General features: G+C 41.7%; 1 protein-coding gene across 15 annotated transcripts in view; it reads right to left on the minus strand.

Annotated features, from left to right (window-relative positions):
* The window catches only part of KDM6A (lysine demethylase 6A), a 143,426-nt gene extending 119,068 nt beyond the window's left edge, over positions 1-24,358 (minus strand). For all 15 annotated transcript variants that reach the window (XM_072338540.1, XM_072335201.1, XM_072336039.1 and 12 more), the window contains exons 1-2: positions 24,065-24,358; positions 23,767-23,830 (exon numbers count right to left, since the gene is read on the minus strand). In XM_072338540.1, coding sequence (XP_072194641.1) covers positions 23,767-23,830; positions 24,065-24,225 — 225 coding nt within the window. In that variant the 5' untranslated portion in view covers positions 24,226-24,358. The remainder of the gene's footprint in view (positions 1-23,766; positions 23,831-24,064) is intronic.
* Positions 24,359-24,675: the final 317 nt, after the last annotated feature.

A 24,675-nucleotide genomic window follows, 5' to 3' on the forward strand; every position in this document is an offset into this window, starting at 1 on the left:
ATGCTGTTAAACTTGCACAGTTTGAAGTTCAGGCCCAAGAGGATTTAAGTATCAGAGGTGGTTCGACTTTCAGAAGTAAGTATTATTGGTAGCTTATGTATGAAAATACAAGGAAAAGAAGATCTATTTTAAAACAGAGATGAAAACAGGGAAGAAGTTGTGTATGAAGAACATTAATAGGCTGAAAAGTATGACATTTTCAGCACCACAGGAGATATGAATTTGGTAACACTACAGTAAGACACAAAGGACACACATTCTGTAGATGGAAGGAACCCGATTTCATACACTGAGATGTTATTTCCAGGAGACTCAGAATGCCGTCACCTTTCAAATTGACATAGCTAGCATACCAAGAATGGCTCCCCACAAACATCTTCTATCTCATCACTGCAATCTCATACAAGGGTATCACCATGTACCTTTTCTACAGCCATTCATATATATTCCTCTGCTGGCTGATTAATTATGCTTAGACAATGGGAAACCCACTCAACCTTAAAGTCAGCAACACTGGAAGATAATCAAATGTGCATGAAAACTAGCTTGCATGGAAAAATGTTTTGGGGAAGAACTTTATGCCCAGTGCCCTTGAAAAGCACCACAGTAAATCCCATTAAGAGCTGAAACCCTTCTTCATAGTCAACAACTTCAAATTCCCAGCCTTTATCCTTCAGCTTTCCCACTTTACGTGGTATTCTAAACTAAGGACAGTGAAGAAACAAGAGGAATACAATTCCCCCAATACAGTCACACAACAAACCACCAGTACCACTACTGAACAGCAAAGCTAGTGAGCCGCATTCAAGGAAAGAAGGTCTGCCTGTGCAACACAGCAATAGCGAGTGTGGGGGGAGCACTCACACAGATTTCAGGGTGATGACAATACACTCAAATATTTCCCAGGAACTTGCCAACAGAGCACCTTGAGAAGAATAGCATTGTTAGCTTTGTATTGCATCTTCACAGGCAACACATCCCAAAGAATTCACTAACTGAGGGGTAACTAGACATATCGGCTGTCAACTGACACTGTTTTGGTTAACATTCAGCTGAACCTGGATACAAGGCCTCCTTCTGAACCCTACCTGATCTGCTGATAAAGAGATGGATATTAAACAAGACTAACTGAAAAAACATGCATGTATCAACATTCATGCTGCTCCTCCATGTATCTCTACATGTTTCTAGAGTGTCTATTAAGCTAGAAAACAAAAGCTACTGTAAAGGACACAGCTCTTAGTAACCACAGCAGCTCAGAATTCTACCAGACCAGAAATAAAAAACCCAACATACAAAAACATATGCATAGGAAAAAAAATCTCAGAAACTCCCATCCTCTCTCCCAAAGAAACCACTACAGACATCCAAAGTGACCATTCATCCAGGATATGAAAGACTACAATTGAGGATTTTCTCCAAATTAAAACAAAGATTTCAATTATAGTGGCCAGTACTCATAGCGCGTGTCTTAAATATGATTCCAGAGACAACTTCCTCACTTCTCGGCCAGAAGTTACCACAATGATTCACAGCAGAAGTGAAGACAAATAACAAAGGCTGAGTTCCTAGTTATATACAAGGAACTCAATTCTACCTATAATTTCCCAACCCACAAGCAGAGTATAACACTGTGAAAGTGGATTTTATGATTAATCATAAATATATATACACACACATACACACACACAGATGTATGTATATGGACAAAGAGGAATGCAATTCATTAGAGAAAAGCCCTGAGAAATTAGGGGCCAGTTCACCATCTATCTTGGTTGAGTGCTTTAGCCCGTGTTGTAATTTCTAATCAACTCCATTATGCCACTATTTCTTCCAATGATAATTTGCACATTCTCTTTTCTACCATGTCCAGCTGCATAAGGTTCAATATCCCCCTTCTGTTGGGCTTAACCTGGACAACTTAATGCATAATCCTCCAGTACCTGTGGACAAGAAGCCACCAGTTCAAACTACAGATACAATTCCTTGTCAATGAGTGCTCTTTAGCAGCCAGTTACGTCTAAATCCTCAGTAGCTAAATGAATTAAAATAAAATACGAGGAGACAAAAACTTAATCTTCAGACAACGGTCACTTGCAGTTGTTTTTTTATAAATTCAAGCCCACATATATCCAATTATATGAACCAGCTACGGTTCTCCTAAAAAACAGAATTCTTTATTGGAGTTTATACACAGTTCACTACTCTTACTGCTCAGCATACTTGCCAATCCCAACCTGAATGGCAAGCAGGCATTTTTAAGAGCTCAGATGGTCATTCCCTGTCTGTAGATTTTAAAAAAGAAAATAAGCACAAGGCAAGTAGAACACCTTTGTGCAGAAACTGATTTTCACAACACCTGAATCAGCATCTCTGAGCATCAAAAGCAATTCTTGTCTCAAAATATTCAACATTTTCATTGCTACAAAGCATTTCATAAACCCAGAGAAACATGAGCCCCATCAGAGACTGGAAATGGGACAAGTATTTCAAAAGAACAAATGCAAAGTTCAGCATTTAATATCAAGAAGCTCACATGCTATTACCACCACTGACAAACCAGCATGCTCATGTCGTTCTTTCACCAAATATCTCTGAAGATCTCCTAACATTACTGTAAGGTTTGCATTTCAAATGAAATGACAGAAGTCAACAATACACATTTCAGACATCTACTGACAAATATATCCTCTTGCAGCTCACTCTTCAAATGAAGCTGTAAAGACTCAGACCTTTAGTTGGCGAAGAACCAATTCCATTATTGCTCATAATGGCAGACATCATTAATTTCATGTACATGTTACTGCAAAAAATCTTAGAAGGAGTTTCATGAGTTTTACAGGAAAAATAGTAGTTTCTGAAATGTAAACAGATTGAGAGCAAAACCACCAACACATGACCCTGGACATAAAGCTACTCAGTGAAGAACTCACTGGCCTGAGTACAGGAGATATTTACATTGCCAGGAAACACACTGGTGAGAACTGCAGTTAACAAAAACACTCCTCAATTGAAGAAAAGGTTCATTACATAGAAGGCTGGATTTTTTTTCATTACTGGTCCCAAAGAGCGAAACAAATAGTCACTGGAAAAGTAACATGCAGCAAATAAAAGCTCAGGCAAAATAAAGGATAGCACAAGCATGCAAGGGAGAACATGTGAGGGGCAGTGGGATAAAACCTTAGGGGAATGACAGGGAAGAGCAGCAGACAGTTCACCATTTGCTCAAAGCAGAACTGAATATCACCACCTTGTTCACTGCCTATCATCTCATCCCTGCTCCACCTGGCAGCACCAGTCTTGCTGTTATTCCTCACCAAATACATCACTTCTCCACAGATCGCTTCAATAGCTCCAGTCACTCAAAGAAGTAATTAGCCCTCTGTTGTGAACGTGCAGGGAGAATGAAAAATACAAAGGTTACAGAGTCTGAGAACACTTCAAAAGTTTAAAATACATCAAATTTAAATTATAACTCCCAAGCAAAAATAAAGGGCAAAGGATAATATGCAAGTCAGTCCCAAGCGCCAGTCTTTTTAGTCCCTTTAAGAACATCAACTGGAGACAAAAGATTCATTTTGCATAGTTGTCTGAAGTAACAGCTTCATTTATATCCAAATAAAGCAAGAATTACCAGTCAAGACCACCTATGGCCAACCTTGTGCATGCAACAGGATGTTGTGTAATCTTTACACTTAGGTTTGGGAACGTGACTAACATGCACATGTAAAAAATTATTTATGTTGGCTTTAGGCCACAGATGGGGAACTGGCTTCTTACAGGGTGCATGTGGCTACAATGTGTTATGAATGTAGCTTATAGGAGCAAAAAACTGCTAACTAGTGAAGCCTCTGCAGTTTTGCAGTGCATAGAAAGGCTACAACAGCTCTCAGCCTCTTGGCCAACTAGCACTGAAAAACTAGAGAAGCTGCTCTCCTGGCTGGAGCAATCAGGGCCAAGCAGCAACAGCTATGGTGGGGGCAACGAGGAGAGCTGTTGGCTTAACTCCGCATCCATCCTTTCCATGAGCAGAGCAGGTGTAAGAGCTCTGTAAAGAATCTTTGACAGCAGGAGACAGGGAAGTCCAGGTCTGAAAACAAACGTAAGCCAGAGGCACTGAGCCTCAAAAGAAGGTGACGGAGACTCCTAAGAGTCAGAGCAGAGAGAGGGAAAAACACATTTGCAGATTACAAGCTGCAGGCATGAGGTTCTACATTTGTATTGCTCTCTTTAAAGGCAAGCCATACAGAACTGATTCTTAATTTATGGTAGGAAGAACAAAAAAATTAATTTCAGATTTTTTTTTATTATTATTATATTTTTTTGCTAGATACTTAAAGTATTTGTGAAATATTAAAATCAAGTACTGTTACTGATTTGATGGCTCTTGTTCATTTTATTTCCCCATCCCCAGATGTAAAGATTTGGCTGCCCATTTGATGCTATGCCCTCTCACGCTCAGCTAAACTAAAAGGAGCAGAACCTGAACTGCATTCTCCTTACTGCCTCAGAATTAACAGTAAAGCCACACTGCTGCACAAGACCATAAGGTGCAGCAGGCCTAAGTACCTTTGTCAAAAATTATCCCATCTGTGTAGTAATGGAATGAGATTTGAGATGACAGTTTCTGTAACAGTTTCCTGCACTTTGTTTCACACAGAGTCCAAAATTCTTTCATTTTTTCCTGTGGGTCAGATGCAACTCTACCTGAAATCCATTTTCACACATATTTTATAGTGTGCAGGAAGCACAAAATACAACACAGTATTACAGAATTTTACCTCTGAAGTACACTGATTGGTGGCAGCCTATCATTATCTCTGTAATTTGCAGAGAAACCATATCGGCCTTTGGACTACACTTTAGGTCTATCAACTATAAATGAGGTGAGGACATTACAACTTGAAAATATAATTATGAGAACACCACAGCTGCATTTTGCAAAGGTAAAACTAGGAGGCATGCAGCAGTACTTTATACACCCATAGAAGACCCTGAACTGTACACTAATTACTGGATTTTAATGCAAGAAGGCAACATGAATATATGCTGCCAACATAAGACAGATGAAAGAAAGCATAGACAACTCTAAAATCAACAGATAATAAATTTTCCAGGAGTGATAAAAATGAGGTCACTGTGCTAAGTCTGCCCAGCAGTCTGCCCAGCCCACCATCCTGCCTCCAGTCATTTCAACAGAACGTGCATTAAAACAGCAAGAAAAGATGAGCACAGCCTTTCCATGAACACACAATCTTGAAAGAGAAACAAAAGGAAAAAGGTCGTATATAACAATATTTCATTAATACTTTCACAGACTGTAGAGCATAAATTAGTTCAGAAACTTCCTGAGCACAGGTGTTAATTGATTTTCCTCCCATTAATTTGTTCCACTACTTTTTAATGTTAAATGATTTAACACGGTTTAACAACATACTGTTGCAACTAGTTCCACAGATTAACTGCAAGGAACTGTCTTCCATGTGTTGAATTTGCTTCCTTGTAGCTTCAGTTACCGCTCCCAAGCTCTCCCAGTACAAGAGATTGGGAACAACCCGCTGTAAGGGCAGAAACATTAATAGCACCTTGGCAGCTCTGACCTACAGCATTCTACGTAATTTCTCCGTGTTCAAAAAATATAAATACATCCAGATGCAAAGATAAGAGAAAAGACACTCCCCTCTTGAAGAAGGAAGTCAAAACAGCTCAAGTTACTTAGGTTAACAAATCCAAAGCTAGCACGACTCTTTTCTACAAGTACCAACAGGACAGACATCAGAGAATGAAGAGAGCTATTTCAGCCTAGCAGCAGTGCTGACAAACTAACATGTATGAATTCAAACTGAAAACTAAAGAAGTACTCTGAGACTCGAAAATTAGGATTTTCTTGTCATTTACATATTAACAGTACAGGCAAAGGAACCTTACCACCTTTAAGGCTGTGAGATTTCACAAATATAACAAGATCTATGACGTAACTGCCTGCAACATGAAGGGACGGGCTTCAGAACAGCTGGAAAATCTCATGTAAGTGTATGTATTCTTTGTGTTCTCTCTAAAAGACACTGCACAGGATTTCTGAAAAGAATTTCTGAGTGCAACAGACCAATACCAATTACTTATTATAAAGAGCTAAACTGAAACAAGGGGCTTATGTCCTTGAAGCTCTTTTGGATGAGAGTATTTGGGAAAGCCTGGGGAAGAGTGAACAGCTTAAGATTCCAAATAATGGCACCTCTACCATCCAGAAAGGAGGCAACCACATTTTCTGAAAGCAGAGAATGTAACTACAGACCCAAAAACTACAGACAACATTTGAAATCTGGCCAGCCTCAGATACAAATACATGTGGGATTCAATGTTTGAATTCTCTCTTGCAAATCTTGATTTAAAATTTCAATTAACAAAGGAATCCAGTTTTTAGCAGATATATTTAGTTTATTAGGAACTGTTAAGGTGGAATGATACAAAGATGGTAACAGATATTCAAAAAGTTATTTATAAGGGAAAAACTCACCGATATGGATGCCTTCACTGGGAAATGCTGAAGCAATCTCCACTGGGGAGCAATCTCCAAGAGATGCTGCCTTAGTGGTGGTCAGCCCTTAAATGAGGTCTAGAGGAGGTGGAGTCAAGCTCCACCCCTTCCGGGAGCACAGCTGAATTACTTTCACCTGCGCTCCCACAGCTGACCCAACACTTGCCTCAGCTGATTAATCAGAGGTTCAGGCTGTGATTACCAATTTCCCAAACAGGAACTAAACTCACCTAGTTTGTTTTTTCAGTTTGGCATGACTCTAGCAAGACGGGTACTAACGCTGCAGGTACATTAATCTCAGCTAAACGTAACTGAAGTGTCCCATTCTCATACAAACCAGATTTCTTTACACAAAGGTAACCACCCTTTAAAACTCATTTGTGAAACAAATTTATTCTAAACTTGAAGACAAGTTTTCATTTAGCAACTTCCAGAATAGAAAAGTGATGGTGTAAGAGTAACGTTCATTCACAGAAAGTTGGTAGCATCACACGTTACGATACGCTTCCAAAACTTTATGTAAAAAATAAAACAAAAATTAAACAGCTATCCCCAACTTTCTTTAAGTTAAAACAAAAAGCCACTTAAATAAAAAAAATAAAATAAAAATAAAAAGAGACCAGATATCCCTTTTCCGATAACTTCAAATGTCTCACACCCAACATGTGCTGCCACCCATAGCATGGTACCAAATGAACAAACAGCTTTCTGATCTCAAGAGCTAGCAATAACATGTGACAAGTAAAGCTGGCATTCAGCATTCAGAAATCGCAGCAGTTACATTAGCAAAGGATATTTTTAAAGGTTTTATTATGTTTGACCACCTTCTCATGTTTTCTAAAAGTACTGTGCTCCAAGTAACTGTTGACAGCATTTTTCTCCCAAAGACATCCCCATCAGCATTCAAACAGGCAGGAGAAAGGAGCCTGCTTTCTGCTGCATCATTCAGCCAACTGGTAGGTTTCTAACTCTGACTTGTCTCTTCTTTCCAAAACACATAGGAACAGCCGCTGTCACCTAGGATTCTGAAGCGCTCTTAGTTCTCAAGAAAACTCTGTGACTGATGGTTTTTCTCTCTCTAAAATAAAAGTGGTTTCATCAAGATTAGAAGCAACCAATAGATGAAGAAACAGATCAGCAAAATGCTGCATTATAGTTGGATTCTACTGAGATTCTACTCTTAGCCCTGTTTCTGGCAGGCCACTGACACACTATTTTAAAATTGAGAAGTGCTATTTTCAGCATTTATTTCCTAATGTTAGTATTTGTTTTTAGTATCAAAAGGCTACACTGTCTAAAGCTACACTTGTATCACTATCTATCCATGGTGAAATCTACTGATAGTGATGAATTTTATACAAATAATGACAGTGATATCAGAAAACATAACAGAAATTGCAGGTCAGTGAAAGAAGTTTTAAGAGCAACAAGCTAAAGCACAAAACCACTGAGTGAAAAAAGTCTTTGTCAAAATTGAACACAGTTTTCTGATTATGGTTAAGTAGAATCCTGCTTGCATGACATCTTTCAGAAGGTTTCAAACAACTAAGTAATGGCCTGAGAACAGGAAATGCATATAACCACAGTTCTGTCTGACAACAGTAACTGGGCAGCAGCTATTAGCACTCCAGCTGCATACGGGCTGGCTGTCCTCCACAGTTAAGGTATTAAGGAAAAAAAGTACAAGTTACGGTGGTAGTGATATAACAAAAAGACCTTCCCTTGAGAGATGTTTTGAGCCTGACTGCCGACATGATCAAATGGAAGAACACTCATGTGCCTTAAGAAAACCACTGTGATTTATTTAGCAGTGCCATATTAAGCAGGAGCAATGTGCAGGGACACCAAGCAACAGTGACCATCACCATTTCCATAAGATAAGGATGACAAGTACATCTCAAAGTAAGCATAAGGAGACAGAGCAGTTGGTAGGGGGAAGAAATATACTTAAGTTTAAAAAAAACAAAACAAAACAGAGCAGACGAACTTTCTGGAAAGCAGCCTTAAACTTGAACCATGGCAACGCTACAGGCAGCTACTCTCCAGTTGCAGAGGGTAGCAAAAGGAACACACAAAGCATACGTAACAGATATGGAAATACAAGAACATCATTCCTGGAAGTCAGAGCTGAAGTTATGTCCATGAGTACAACAATTACATTTGCCAGTTTTAGTCTTGCTAGACCAATCTGGTAGGACAAAAGACAGCGAACAGTTAACTGCATAAACTAACATTTCTTGCTGTTAACATTGAATTTGCAGGGCCAGGGAAGGAACAGAAGAAAGAACCCTTTCTATCTATATTTTCTGCTTCAATCTAGAGATTGCATAGGGCAAAGCCATCACCAGCTAAAGAATACTAAGCAACTCTCAAGCACCCCTCTCTCCCACAAACTGTGCTACCGTTTCAAAAGACTTACAGGCTGTGTACTAAAAAGTCTCCCCACAAAGCCAGGCTTCTTTCACCTCCACAACTCATTTACAGCCACTGACACTCATAGACTCCGTGATGTGCCAGATATAACTAACCAGTCTGTTCATACCTGACATACAGATGTGCAGATGGCACAGTATCCTCTTCTGTCCTGTGATCTCCTTTCATTCCTCCATCACACAGGATGAAGGAAGCAAAACCTTTTGTATTTCACAGTATATGTAAGAGTGCACAACTAGTGGGAACATTTAAGTCCCAAAAGTGGGCTACTCCCCAAAGCCTTGGGAGATCTCCTTCCACTGTAAACAATAATTTTAAGCAAGTGAGAAATCAGCATGCAGCTTCTGATTTAATTATGTGTGGCCCAAGCTGTACGCTACCTCCAGCCCCACTGCACAACTGGGATGTGCAGAGACACCTCCAGAAATACCACTTGGGCTCAATTTCCTGTGTTAAAGGTCCCCACCCACAGCCAGCTCTGCCCTTTCTTTCCTCCTCCCATGCCAAGCACACACTTCTTGTTACTTTTACATTCTATAGAGTAAACATGCAGAGTAAGTTTCCTTAAGGAAAGGTGGAGATCTTAAACATTTTCAATATTACTAATTATTTCAAACTAGTTTTTCTGCAATTGATGAGTACGGGCCTCCCCCTCACCCACACCCATTTTATCATTACACACAAGCATATGACCCATACCTCACACATCTTGACACTGACAGCGACAGAGGGCTTGGCACACAAAGAACTTGAGATAAAGCTAGAAACGCTGGAGGGCAGAGAGGGGTGTAGGGAAAAAATGAAATGGTTAGCTTGCTAGAGAGGTCGGGAGGTCAGCATTATGCAGGCAATGGAGCCTTGAGCTCTAACTGCTATTAACCAGCCAAAGAAAAGATAATTTAACAGACCTACAGTTTCACTCAGGCAACTTCATGGGCACTTTTCTGTAGCAAACGCCAACCGGCAATGAAAACTTCACTCATTTCAGTTCAGTTTCACTAGCAAGTACAGAACAGCATTTTCCAACTGGTATCCCTTCTCCAACGTTCAGGGAATGTTCTTTTAAGCTCTACATGTCAATTAAGAGAACCAACCAAAGGGATAATCAAATGCCGAAGTTTTGATATACGTGAAGGAACAAAAGTCCAACACTTTGCTTTCAATGTGCATTTTAATAAGGGATATAACTCAGCCTCAAACAAAGAAGTAACGTTAACTCCTTATCTGACTGTGGATGAAGAGGCAATACCACAGCACCTGCCCCGTTTACTCAGCGTCTTCTAAACAAAATGGGAATCTGTTCTATTTAAATGAACTACCAATTTAGCATACACTACCAAGTTACATAAACGTTGCATCATCTTCAAAACGTATCTGTTTTTAATAACGCTTCCCTACCTGCAAATCTAAGCAACACTCAGACATTCCTCTCACACTGGGGATTTATTTGCCAAGACCAAGTTAAAAACAGGAAGAATTACTAGCTTATAATCAAAATGTAGGTTGACAAAGCAGTTGCAAAGCATCTGCACAACAACAACAAATCTTCAAGAAAACTGTGCAACACAACATACACTAAAAACACATTTCTTTTAACACTATCACATCATGATCCCACGGCATGGAAGCTTCACATATATTATGTGGAAATCTTATAACTTGCCATGCACCTTTTAGGAAGGCTCTCACAAACTTACAAGCTACCACTTCACAACTTCGGCTAGAGAATATTTTGTCCTAACTGCAGTCAAATTGTGTGCAATCCTGTCACAATACAATGTTACATAGCTTTTCTGGTCAATTGAGACACAAAGTAGCAAGACTCCATATTGGCCTGAGCTCTAAATTACATTGCTTGTAACAACATTTAAGGTTAACTGGAATTTTTTCTTCTTTAGAAAACACAGAAGATAGTGAAAGCTGAAATTAGTACTAATATCACAACAGCAGAGAGCCACAGCTACAGACATTATCTCTACTTTAAGAAAATCAGCTCTGCCCATCCAAGCTGTCTGCCCATAACACTAGGGGATGAAGAAAACAAAATTCAAAGACCTTGGCTCAACCTTCCAACCAGGACAGCAACAGAGAGCTCTTACGCTTTTGGTTCTGACACTGCACATAACAGTGCAATGATGTAACTTGTATGTAAGGAATGCCAAGATAGAGAAAATGCCAGAGCAGCTGTAACAGCAAACTAGTGTCCAACTGAGATTCAATTGTGAACATAAACACAGAGGGGATATAGCTATTTCATGATATTTTCATTCCAAAATTCGTGTACCAATATACACAGGTACAAATAGATACTATTCTTCATCCAATATTGCTTTTTGTTCTTCATTGTTTTGTTGTTGCTGTTTTAAACTATTTAATAAAGAAAAGCACTGACAAACAAGGAGCTAAGCAAAACAGGTGATCTGCTCACGAGAATGTAAGAGTTAATTGCTTTCAGCGATGGCACAACAAAAAATCTGGAAAGGTTCTACGCTGCTATAGAAAAATTAGTGAAAATGAAGTCATTAGAGCAGAAGTGCACTTTTTCTCCTTTACAGCTGTCTGAAGCCCAACAGACCTCAAGCGAGTCATTAATGAATTGCTTTGAATCAGTTTGTTCCATTTTTGAGTTTTGATTCTGGAAGTGAGAAAGGCTCCAGGGAAAAAGCTGTGAAATGACCTGTGGTTGAGACCTGGTTCCCTGTCTCACTCAGTAAGTCTACAGATCTGCTTATCAGCTCCTCGTGAGGCACAATTTCCCAGTGTTAGAGAATTCCTATCTACTGGTGCTGAAGAAAAAAAAAATTAATGGACTGGAGCCAGAGCTTCGCTATTGAGGAAGCTGCGTTCTAATCTCCTTAACTAATATTAAAAAATCATGAAGAAATTACAGTAATCTCCAAATATCAAAAAGCTTTCTCTAGAAGATCTCTGCTGCTTGCCTGGACAATCTAAAAAACCTTTCATTTCTATAAATAGTAATGAAAGCAGAGTAGTCAGGCAAAATCCAGGAAAGCTTTGGGAGCGCATTGCTGGGCCTTCTCAAGAAGCAAAGAAGTCCTAATGTGCACCTCAATTTCACAGGCGCCACACATTCCCTGGATTCTGAGAGCCTCCTGTGCACGACAGCCGTGCTTAATGATAGTAATGAGAATTAACTCATAAAGAAAGAAAAATACAACTTACGACAGCATTTTTACTGGCAGGGAATAAAGAGATTGCAATATTCCAGCTCCAACTTTTTTCACACAGTTTTGGGTACATTCACGTTCTTAGATAAACTGAACACAGCCTCCAACATCAGGCACCGAAGCTCTGTGTAACAATCCCATCCCCATCACATGCTATTATCTAAGGAATCTGTATACAACCTTCCACAGTTCCTCCAACTACATCTCTGTAACAGCTTTCTACACTACAATGCAACTTTTGCTGTGCCTCCATTGTCTCTAATATAAGGTGCCTCCTTTCCAGTTTAAGTTCAACCATTAAGACTATTAGCCAACTATTCTTTTTAAAGTTGCTTTGATACAGATGTCCCATGCTGACACTATGCATAGAAAAAAAAAGTAACAGCAAAGATGGATGGTGTACAACTAATCCAAGAAAACTATCAAAAATAAAGTTCTTTAGCATATGAACTTCTAAGTTAGGAGAGCCATTTAGGGTTGAAAATGAGACCATATTCTGCTCTTTAGTTAACACAGACTCTAATGGCCTCTGTCATCTCATTTTACATAGGCACCAGAACTGATTTCTGCTGTAAACATAAGCTCCTCTAATTCTCTCTACCTGTAACCAAGAGAAACATTGAAGCCACTTAACTACTCATTTCCTCCACATAGTAACTATAGTTAAGAAAGCCCTCCTTTATAATCCCAAAAGGTAACTCGCTATTAAATTATGTGCGCTCTGATCTTAAGAGTGCATTTGAGGATCCTCATAAAGGTCATTTTCATAGCTGGCTCAGACATACATCTCTTTCATATCTGCTTTTTCCTTATAAAAATCATTGATTTATTTCATCACCTCTCAAGCAAGAAATAGAGTATGTGTTGTTTTGATTCAAAAGTAGATGAAAAACAACTTCTAATGAGATTTTCAGATATTTTTTTTTTAAGCTATATTCACTTTTACCTTTGAATCAAGAAAGGGAGAAATAATAACTAATTTCTCTTAAGTATCATGATTTTCCTGCTTTATTATTATTTTTAAGACCACAAAAGCACTTAAGGTCCAATTTGCTCTTCTTTTTGTTAAGAGGTAACATTTGAAATCAAATAATCCTTCAACACGTTTCACAATGTATAAGCGTTAATGAGATCAGAAATTCAAAGGTTCTGGCCTTCCAACCATTAAAACCTTAGAGAAAAGATAGAAGAGTTTAAAACAAAACAAAACCCACAGGTTTGTGCACCACAAGGAAGACCAAGAATGCATTAAATTTTAAGAAACACTGCATTCCCATATCTTTATAGACACCATATTTGCAACCCGCCCAGAAGCTCTTGTATGTTTTACCAGCCAACGTATTCAGTTTCTGTACTTTATTCTTCCCAATACTGTTTCTTTTTCTTTCATACCAGTGACTGCTTATGACACACTTTATAATGTTATGCAAAGGATGTAAGTATTTTTCTTACCCTTCACTTTATCTCGTACATTTTCTACACTTTGCAGCGTTGAATTATACCGTTACATCTCTCTCCCTTACTCAGACTTTCAATTCCATATTTAAAACTATGTATTTCCCTTTTAAAATAACCGCCAGTATCTTCCTCACTTGCTCAGCTTTCTCCATCCTTCAAATCCATAGGCAGGAAAGCATGACATGAGGACAGACAGACACTTCAGTCCTCTTAGCTTTTACATTCACCCTGAGGGGAAAAAACAAAAAGCAAAATCTACTGGTTTCCTTGCTCCCACACTCCATTAGGTGGCAAGGGCAGAGGGACAAAGGGAAGCAGCAGCAGAAGACAAAAGCTTGGACAATGCAGACAGTGCTCCTGCTAAAGGAGCTGCTTCCTCTACCAAGCCTTAATCTTATTTCAAAAACGGGAGAACACAGAGACACAAGAGAATCTGAAGTGCATAATTCTTCTTAGGCTTTTTCGCACCCTTACTAATCCTTTTTCAACATCTTCGTGTCTATTCTACTTCTGTTTACCTTGCTTCTAAAGTCTTTTGAAGCAGGCAACATCACCATCAACAGCACAAATACTACTTGAAGTCAGCATTAACAGTTAGATGGTAGCCAGGAACAGCTTCCAGGTAGTTGCTAGAAAATAAAAAAAACAACACTGATTTTCACTGCTTCCCAGCCACCCATATTTTGTCTGCATCACTTTATCACCTATTGCTTGGCTTCCTCATATCTAACAACTATCCTTGACAACCTCTCTTGCAGTTCTTTTGTCTTAGTTTCAGCTGGGATGGAATTGTTTTCTTTAAAGTGCCTGGTATGATGTTAAGTTTTGGTTCTAGGAGAAGAGCACTGTTGATAACAGATCAATGCTTATAGCTGCTGCAAAGCAGAGCTGTACAAAGCCAAGGCCATTCACACCAAATGGCCCAAGGAGCTGGGAGGAAACAAAATCAGGAAAGCTGACTTCAACTGGCCAAAGGAACATTCCATACCACAGGACATCATAGGAAAAGAGTTTCAAAGGGAATGAGAGTTGATCTCACTCTCTTCCACCGTTTGGGGGCTAGCTGGACATTGGTCAGCAGGAGACGAACAACTACCTGTGCACCACCTGGGATATGTGATGTACATTCACATATATATATATATATATGTATATATATATATACACACACACACAGCCATAACTGTTATCCTTTCCCTTTCCTTTATCTTAGTTCTGCCTCCACCCACAAGTTCTACCCTGTTTTTTTGCCCCCAGTTATCTCCCCCATCCCACTGAGAAGGGGGAAAGTGAGCTAACAACTCTGGTGCTGAGCCACCTGCAGGGTTAAACCACAACATCCTTTAACTGAAAATCTCTTCCTTGTATTGTAACACTATATTCTCTCTGAAAAAGCTTTCCCAGAAGGATGTTTCATTTCTCTTCTTCCTCAAAAGCAAACGAAGGCCTCATTTTCAGAAGGCATATCTTCAAATAGAGTTTACAGAGTATAAAACATGGACCCATCAGTATCTTTCCCTTATTCAGAGCCATGTTGATAATTACGTTAAAAAAAAACACACACTTCATAAAACTTATTCAGCTTTCTTCTGCAGTTCTGATCACATATATACTGGCATTCTTTGCTTTTGCACATTGGCTCAGATCTGAAACCATCCTAGGCTTCATAGTGGCAATAACCTTCATAAAATGTTAGGTCTTCCTTCAGAGAGGGTACTGAAGCCAGGTCACTACACTCCTTCCATCCTTCCTCTTCAGAAAGCACATATATATAATTCTGGCACATTGTGATTCCCACAAGAAAATAAAAGACCAATTCTTTCTGCTTCAGAAACAATTCTGCAAACATCCTTTCCAGAAAGAATCACGCTAAGCAGAACCCACACTAGATTCTCAAATCTTTCACTGTTAAAACAATGATGCAGCCATTTTTGAGTCTGCAAAGTAACCTGTACTGTTTACATTTCTTTATCTGAATCAGTTTGCCAGCTTGGCTTATTACACAGGCCCAAAAATGGTTTCAGTAGCACATATGAGAAGCAGCAGAGGAACAGAAACGCACAGACTAATTAAGATTCTGTTAGCTGAATGGAATAAATAAATAATAAACCCCACTGAAGTCTGAACTTAAATTCCCTATTTCCCCTCTAAATACTTACAAGTTTTACTTACAAAGTTTTCAAATCACAAAATAATGAAAACAGTGCTCACATAAAAATGGCAACTTCAACTTCAATGTAAGAAACATGATACCACAAAAGAAAAAAGGTTGATTGGCTCCATTTTAGAAGCCATGACATTGAACCATTTGACTAATGCTAAAAACGATATCCTGAAACTGCTCAAAACTTCGAAATTCTCAAAATGCAACCAAAAACTTCATGAAACGCATATTCACAATTCAACCTGCTTTAGAACTTAATAACCAATGTATGAATAACTTCCCGCAAAATACCATCATGAGAAAAGGAAATTACTTCAAGCATTTTAACTGACAACAATTAATTTAACAATATACCACAAAGAAAATTCACATATAGTTGTAGAGTGTTCTAGCTGTAATTCACGACACGCTTTTAGTCACTCCCATTAAAAATACTCTTAATTATATATCTTAATTAAAGAAGCTTCTTCTATGAATGCCATATAGCAAATGCAAGAACCATAAAGGAAACTACTTTGTCAGTAGGAAGTAACTCATGCATCCTTTTACACTCTAAAGTGAAAGCATCTGAGAAAGAACATTCTTCAATTGCCAAACACACTTAAGGGACATTTATTCATTAACACGGTGCTCTTATCTACACAGGGAACACTTCCTCAGCATTCTATTAAAAATATTATCTAGCATCAAGATTAATACCTGACTCACTGACTGCAAACACCTAACGCACACCAGCTGATTTTAAAGGTGTACCATTCAGTAAACTCTACCCCCACTCCAACTCTACCATATACCACACAGTACTTCCAACAGTATCAGCAGAACTAGTCTTGAAAGCAGACTTTGAGCAGAGCAGTCTAGAAAACACTTTCCTCAAGAGAAATTACAGCTACTAACGTGATTCTTTATTATGCTTATCTGAGAACCAGGAACATATGTAATAAAGTATTTAACTCCTCTCTTACTTTACAGGACTTCCCCGGCCTGACAAACTCAGGGTAGACTTTCTCAAACGTAGCTCCTCTCCTCCCTCAGAAGGAACTGCACAAAACCTGACAGCCTCCGTATGGCTCCATACAGGACCACTGACTTGAGCACTGCCTTTGTTCTTAACTGCAGAGAAGTATCCTGCCACTGAACAGGGGAAAGCTGTCAGCAACTGTGGGCTGCTGGAAGTTTAATAAGCATCACTTCCATTTCTAATGGTGAAGATACATTATTCAAATGTTATATTTCAAACACCATAGTTGCAGAACCTCACCAACAAGGGAGATCCCAACAGAAAGTAACCAATATCAAAGGTATAAGGTAAAGGCAAGGTATGTTCGAAAATAAGGGACTGACAGATGTACACATATACCTACCTACAGACATACTGGGTGAGCGCAATGGGTCAGCTTCTGGAATCACATGAACTAATACTAAAAAATCTGCCCACCCTTGCTCAGCAGAGTATTCACAACTCATCTGCTTAGTTTATTCCTGCAGAAACTCATCTAATTCCTTTAAAGGTTTCACACAACCATTTTAATTTTCATCAACTATGTATTTGTTTCCCTTTTATCTGCTGGAATTATTGACAAATCCCTACCGCTGCCCAGAGAATCCCAAAAGCTGAGGACCAAGAATAGTATTTGCTCACTAACCATGAACAACCTGAAGCCTAATTCATGAACACGTAAAGCTGGAAACCAAAGCTTAATTTCTCCACAGAGAAGCCTGTCTAATTCTCAGTGGAATAAAGGAGAGGGGAAAAAAAGTACACACACAAAAAAAAAGTAGGCCATCACACATAGTTCCGGTACCAGAGAATCCTGTAATAAACGCTAATCGCTATAAAGTAACTTCAGAGTCATAAATATTTTCCATTTACTTCCCTTAGTTTTCCATCACTACACAAACGCAATGAAAACAAATGGTTCTACAAGCAGAACTGTCCAAGTATTGAACATTATTTTCTAAAACTGTACGTAAAACAAACGTGTGGTATAGTTTTTACACAGTGCTTTCAACATTTACCTACAACGATGTTAACATCTGCAGATAGTCGTACCACTGTAATTAACATGTCCACTCAATCTATTACAGTGAATAGACAGCCATAAAAGCTGGCAAGAGGCAGAGAGCCCTTGTGTTTCGCAAGCAGGAAACACACTTAATGCTACGCACAGACAGAACGCATACTTTGGACGTTTCATCTTTGCATACAGTGTCCCATATTACCCATAGAGCATTTTGAAAAACAGAATCCACTACTACCAGATCAATTGAATGATTTGAGTGGTTAAATTATCAGAATGGAATTGAGCGCGGAAAAAAGTAGCCCCATCCCCACCATTAGTTCTCCTCACACTCTTTAAACGAGTAAGTAATCTATCACAACCCCTTTTCCTCAGCTGCTAAAATGCAATAACAATTCCCTCTTCTTCATTCCTGCTGCCTGCTTTGTCTATTTAATAATTAAGTCAGTAGGGCGCAAACAGTCTTAAGTCTAAGGATATGTATCAGCAGAAGGTCACTTCAGCCTTCAGAGACCAGCGGATTAGAACTTAGGCCGCCATTTGTAACAACGTTCATTCTGTTAAAAAAGAAAAGCTACTGTAACAAAGAAAAATTTTCTATCCTATTCCCTCCTAACAGCCTCTTGATGGAAGACATCTACTGAAATGGGAGTATGGCTACGCTAGTTTCCCTGCAATCTAACTACGCTTGCAAGAAAACCATGTTGCTCAAGGAAATTAATCCTTCCTTAGCTTCTCATTAATATATTAAAAGTACAACTGCAACTTCACTAATTTCCTTGTCCACAGGAAGAAGTAACAACATTGCACTTTAGAACTATGAAATAAGCAACACACTCAAGGACTTCTGTTTTGAGCAATGAAAAATAACCCTGCCATTTTAAAGAAATATGCCTCAAACATCAGCTTTGGAAGTATGAAAACATTCCAAATAGCTCCCACTTGAGCTGCCTAATGTCCATTCGGGGAAAAAAAAAAAAAAAAAAAAAAAAAAAAAAAAAAAAGATAAAAGAAAAGTTATTTTTAATGCCAGATGCAGTAAAAATGATGCAAGCATATAATTAAGTCTTTAAGAACCAAGATAGATACATATCATATGGGCTGCCTTAAAATACTGCAATTTCAAAATATAAACATAGTACAACTATGAACTGCAGAATGCCATCCATTACTTCATCAGATCCTAAAAGAACCATCGCACGGATATTGAGCTCAAGCAGCACACAGCAAAATACTGATCTTGAAGTCTGTAGTTCATTCCCAGCTATCCAATAACAGCTACAATTCTTACTTCAAATCTTCCAACTTCCAAACACCCTCAAAAAGGGCTAGAAAACCAACTGAGTCCATGACACAATTCGCAGTAAGTTCAGTAACTCAAACTTGTTCCACTTTAACAGACCGTATGCCAGATAATAGGCAAATAATAAGAAATGTAAAACATATTTTAAATAAATAAATAAATAATAATAATAAAAAAAAAACTACACAAAGGAACAGCTGAGATATAAATTTACAGAAACTGGAGAGGCTTCCCACTTCCTGGAATGGCTTACAGATGTCTCATGGTACCAATTCCCAGTTTCTCAATTCCCAACACTGCCATTACATTCAGCAAACGTTATAATTATTTTAAAAGCAATTCTCCTTTGTTTTTGATGAGTAGAAACAGAGCCAAAATGTTTCTAAAATTGTTTAAAAAATAAGGCCTTACTACACCTAAGCTGGTCTGCTGAAATGTTTTCCTGATCAATTATTTTCCAAGCAGCCTGGTACAATTAAAACTGAGGCTATTTAATTAGAGATTAGGAGAAAATTAGCATTGATGTCAACACTGAAGGGACAAAGTCACTATATAGTAATTCACACAGTCCAGAAGTGTTTTTAAGCGAGTAACACCTACAATTATAAGAAAAGTGAAAGAATGGTGTCACTGCGCGCTTGTTTTGTATGCTGAATAAAAGCATTGGTAGTCACTGTTAATTTTGTCAATGCATGTGACCTTTGCACAAAGGAAACTACATCAGGTGGAAGGCCTGCAAAGCCACAAAGGTAACAGAGACCCAGACCTGCTATCCTGATATACTACTTGATTTCTCTTGAAACTGATTTCATCATCAATACGGTTAAATGGGAACGTGCTTCTAATTCTGTCTATAGGATATGACAAACTGATTAAAGTCAATGAACAGGAATTAACAAATACCTTAAAACCCATTACATCAACTTAAATCTGCATGGAAGTAAAAAAAAAAAAATAATAAAAAATAAAAATAAAAAAAATTACAGCTCATGAAATAAAGGTTTGCCACTGAAAAAAAGTCCACTTTGGCAAAACACTGGGATTAAAATAAAATAAAAGATTAAAAAAATAAAGAGAAAAGGCAAATGGTTTGCAGTTGACTCCCAATACAACGTACATCTCCCCTCCCCGTGTAATTAAACTTCACCTCCTGTGAGAACTAACATGTTCCTGGGAGAAAGAGACATCACAATACCAGCAAGGTTGGTTTCCCCCCCCCATTTTGTGTTTTTGGCTCCTTCACATTAATGTTCTTGTCAACTCCAGAAGCACAGCTGTGTGCACTTTCACCTAACGAGACGAGCTGTATTGGATTTGCAGAGTTTCAGCGAGCTCAAAAGAAGACATCACTTAATTCACCTCTTCCCTAGAACCGCACTAGCTGCGAACTATTATCTTTCAAGCTCTTTTTCTGCAAAATAAACACAAAATGTTTCGGCAACAGCAAATTCTAGCCCTTTGTCTCAATACTAACAGCATGTACGCAATTACATAAAAGTTTGATTTTTTTCTGGCTTATCACACATCAAATATGTGAAGCAACAAAACTGTATTCCTGACCTTTAGACGCTATCTTCAATACTCCATAAATATTGTATAGATCTGATGTCATATCTGCTCTTTTGATCTGTTACACCCAGCAGCAGGACCCAGTTTAGTTCAGGGCGCTACAGTCGTATATCCTATAAAGCAAAACTACTGAAAAGGGGAACTCCGATCCAGACCTGGAGAAGGAATAAAACCCACAGCCACATTAAAGCTCCGGACGTGAAGCTTCCTTCATCCCTTAAAGAGATTCTGGATTTCTTACCGCTCGCTCTGCCAGGGTGTGGCTTTGTTAGACCACAGCTCCTGCTGCTAAGGCTCCATGAGATCTCCTGGCTGGCCTGGAAAAGCCCGAGCCAGCACACGGCCTCCTGTCGAGGGAAACCCTGTAAGAACTGGAGCAGCATCTCATAGTGCCGAGACACCAAACTCAAGCCTTCACCAGAGCCCTCTTGCTAAACACAAGCTCAGGAAGAGAAGGGAGAAATTCCCTCGACGCTAGCAAGCCGAGAGAGCCTCCCAGGACTGGCACACTACTCCTGCCACCCTGGAACTGCAAATAGCCAGGGAGCGCTGCCAAAGGGACACTGCTACAGCCTTCTTCTTAAAGGGTGCAGTAGCAGATGCAATGCTCTTGCAGTATAAGGAGCACTGATGTTTCTGCCTCTGTGAAGGATTACTCTCAAAACATAACTCAGTGGCTTTCCTAGCTATCTTTGTACATACATCTTTGCATTGCTTTCCAATGTACTGGCTCCTACACTCTTAAATCACACAGTCTGGATTTCATAATTATGGAGTTAGGATTTTTGTTAGCTGTTGTTGCTCTGTGCATGGAAAGAAAGATCTCATCACAATCACTGCAAAAGACATATATATATATAAATATATATATATGCGCATCTACACTTCCTACAATAAAAATGACCATTACTTGACATTTCAATGGCCCACTAGATTAATTACTCCAAACCTTCCCTTCCACCACAGATTTTACAGAACCTATAATGCTTCACACACACAGAACTAAGTCATGAGCACCTTATAAATAACAACTTCTTACTTATTGATAATAGTAACTGAAACATACGCACGTTCCCCAAAAGAAGTACTAACAAATCCAAATCTAGTGCAAGCCAAGAAATGCCTTTGAAACATCTTTGCACCGCACAGTAACATTTTAATCCTCCTTCCTTAACCACCTCCTTCTCTCAGTGACGTTTTACAAAGAGTAAGCTCCATAAATTAATGCGCAATTCATCAATGTCCAAAGCACTGTCAGAAAACAGAGCTGTGATATCAAAATATTTGCCACTTTAGATTTGCGATGCTGTTGGGTTTTGGTTTTTGCTGGTTGTTTTTTTTTAATATTTACTGCATGGATTCATACACTGATACAAAAAGGGATGAGTGTTCCCAGAAATATACTTTGAAAATATCAAAACGCCCCGTAAGTCCAGCTTTCTGACACAGAGCAGAGAAGCAACTCAAATGAGTGGCTATATATATATAAATATATATATATATATAAAATAAAAAATAATTTTAAAAGGTGTTATATTCAAAAAGGCCTCAAAAACTTCAATTACGTGCTGAACTGTGGCCCACTCCACTTCATTTTACAGTAATTGAAATCTAAAGCAAGGCAGCAATCCTGTGTGACAGGCAGCCTTAACGATACCGTGCCTTTATTTTCTGAGCGGCATCTTTGGGCTCTATCCCATGTGTGCTCCCCTGCGATGTTTCTGGCAGCCTCGGCAGCACACAGGGCTGAATCTCGGCCCATCGCAGTTAACGTACAGAACACAACCGCTGTGACACATCACTCCTCGACCTTTCTGATTTATTGGAAAAATAAATACTCGAATAAATAACTCTGAAAACCCAACAGAAGCGGCGTGGGTTTTTAAACGCAAACACAAAGAAGGGCGAACTCGGCTTCGCGTTCCTTCCTTCCACCCTCCCCCACGTCCTGACGCCGAGCCTTTCCAATTAGGCCACAAACAAACACCCAAAGCCCAGCGAGGCCCTGGGCCGCCGCGGGGCCGCGACTTCGGCTCGAAACGCTCCACGTGAAAACAGGAGCGCAGAGGCCGAGCACCACAAAGGGGCGAACAAAGTGTCAAACTGCGCGGCTGCTGTCAGGAGCGGGGCGCAGCAGAGCGCCGGGCAGCCCCGCACGGAGCCCCCCGGCAGCTCGCGGGCCTTTGTCAGCGCGGTGCGGAGCGCGGCGCGTGCTACAGGTTGATAAGGCCCCGCCCGCCCGCGGGCAGCGCCCGGACACCGCGCGCGGAGTTCCTTTCCTTCCGCGCTCAGCGGGGGCCGCGCGCTCCGCACGACGCGCACGTCCTTTCGCGGTGTTTGTTTCGTGTTTACCTCCCCCCCCCTCCTCTTTCTCCTCCCTGTCCGGCCATCTTGGGCCGGCAGGAGCAGCCATTACTTAACTCAATGACAGGGCCAACAACTTTTCGCGGACGCGAACGGCACTCCGCGAGGCCGGGCGGGCTCCCGACGAGCCGCCCGGCAACGGGGACACGGGGGGGAGGGGGAGGCCCGCGGGCGAGCGGCCGGCACGCCGCGATCTCGGGGCCGGGAGCCACGCTCCCCTTTGGCGGCGCTTCCCGCGTCCCCCCTCCAACTTCCAACTTCTCCCCCAGCGCTCCGCGGCCGCGCGGGGCCCAAATCACGAGGGAGGGTCCGGGGAGAGGGCAACGTCAGCAGCGCCTCGCGCGCGCCCTCCCCCCGCCGCCTCCTCCTCCTCCTCCCTTCCTCCCCCCCCCCCCCCCCCCCCCCCAACCCCCCGCCTCCCTCCCCCGCGCCCCCTCCCCCCCCGCCCCGCCGCTCGTTCTCGGCCCCCGGCTCCGGCCCCGACGTGAGGCGCAACGTTCGGCCGTCCCGGGGCCGGAACGCCGCCTTAGACCCAAACGCACTACCCGCGTCGGTTGTGAGAAGGGGCAAGAGAGGAGAGCCCCGCACAGCTCCGCACCGTGTGGGCTCGGGGGAGCGTGCGGCGAGGCCTCCCTTTCCCCCCCCTACCCCCCGGGCTTCTCGTCCTCCCCCCCCCCCACACACACACACACCCCCGAACCTCTCTCCCCATCCATCCCCGCTCGTACCTTTAACAGCAAGGCCTTCGTTCTGGCGCCATCTTCATGAAGCCTCAGAAATCCGAAGAGTCGGCTGCAGAGAGGGGAGCGGGCGGGCGGGAGGGAGGGGAGAGAAGAAGGAAAGGCGCGAGGCGCCGCGTTAGCCGGAGGCAGTCCCCCCGCGCGGGCAGGCGGGCAGGCCCGGCTCCGGGCCGGGCACACGCGCAGCGCCGAGCGGGGAGCCGCGGGCAGGGGAGGGGGGGACGCGGAGGGAGTGCGGGCCGAGCCGGGCACGGAGGCGGCCGGGCGCGGAGCGGGGACCGGGTACCTGTCGAGGCCGGATAGGGCTTCTCTCTCCTCGGCTGTCAAGCTGGCGAAGTCCTCCTCGCTCTGGCCGCTCGCTTTCCCCGCCGCCATTTTCTTTTCCTCATCACCGAAAGGAGCAGCAGAGGCGGCGGCGGCGGCGAGCGACACTCCGCACGATTTCATGGAAACGCAGCGTAATTAACTGCCGATCGCACCCCCCCCCCCGCGCACCCCCGACACCCCCCAGCGCCGGGCGGGGCGGGGTGCCCGACACGCACACACCCCACAACTTTTATTACAACAACAACAGCCGGCAGGGAGGGGGAGGGAGGGAGGGAGGGGAGGGGAGAGGGAGGGAGGCGGGGGGAAGCCCCGCTGCTCGGAGGAGGAGGGAGGGGGAGGGAGGGAGCCCCAGCGCTGGCGGCTCGGGGGAGGGGAGGAGGAGACTGCGGAGGATGGCGGCCGAGCGGTGTTTACATCGCCGCTCGCCCCGGCGGCCAGGGCTGCGCTCGGAGCCGGGGCGGCGCGGGCCCGGCCCGGCCCGCCCTCCCGCAGCGGGGCTGTGCGCGCCGCCCGTACAAACTTCCCCGGCGGCTGCCCAAAGTTGTTGTAATTGTGTCACACCGCCGGCCC

The sequence above is a fragment of the Excalfactoria chinensis genome, chromosome 1 (assembly GCF_039878825.1).
Source record: "Excalfactoria chinensis isolate bCotChi1 chromosome 1, bCotChi1.hap2, whole genome shotgun sequence".
Classification (NCBI taxonomy): Eukaryota; Metazoa; Chordata; class Aves; order Galliformes; family Phasianidae; genus Excalfactoria; species Excalfactoria chinensis.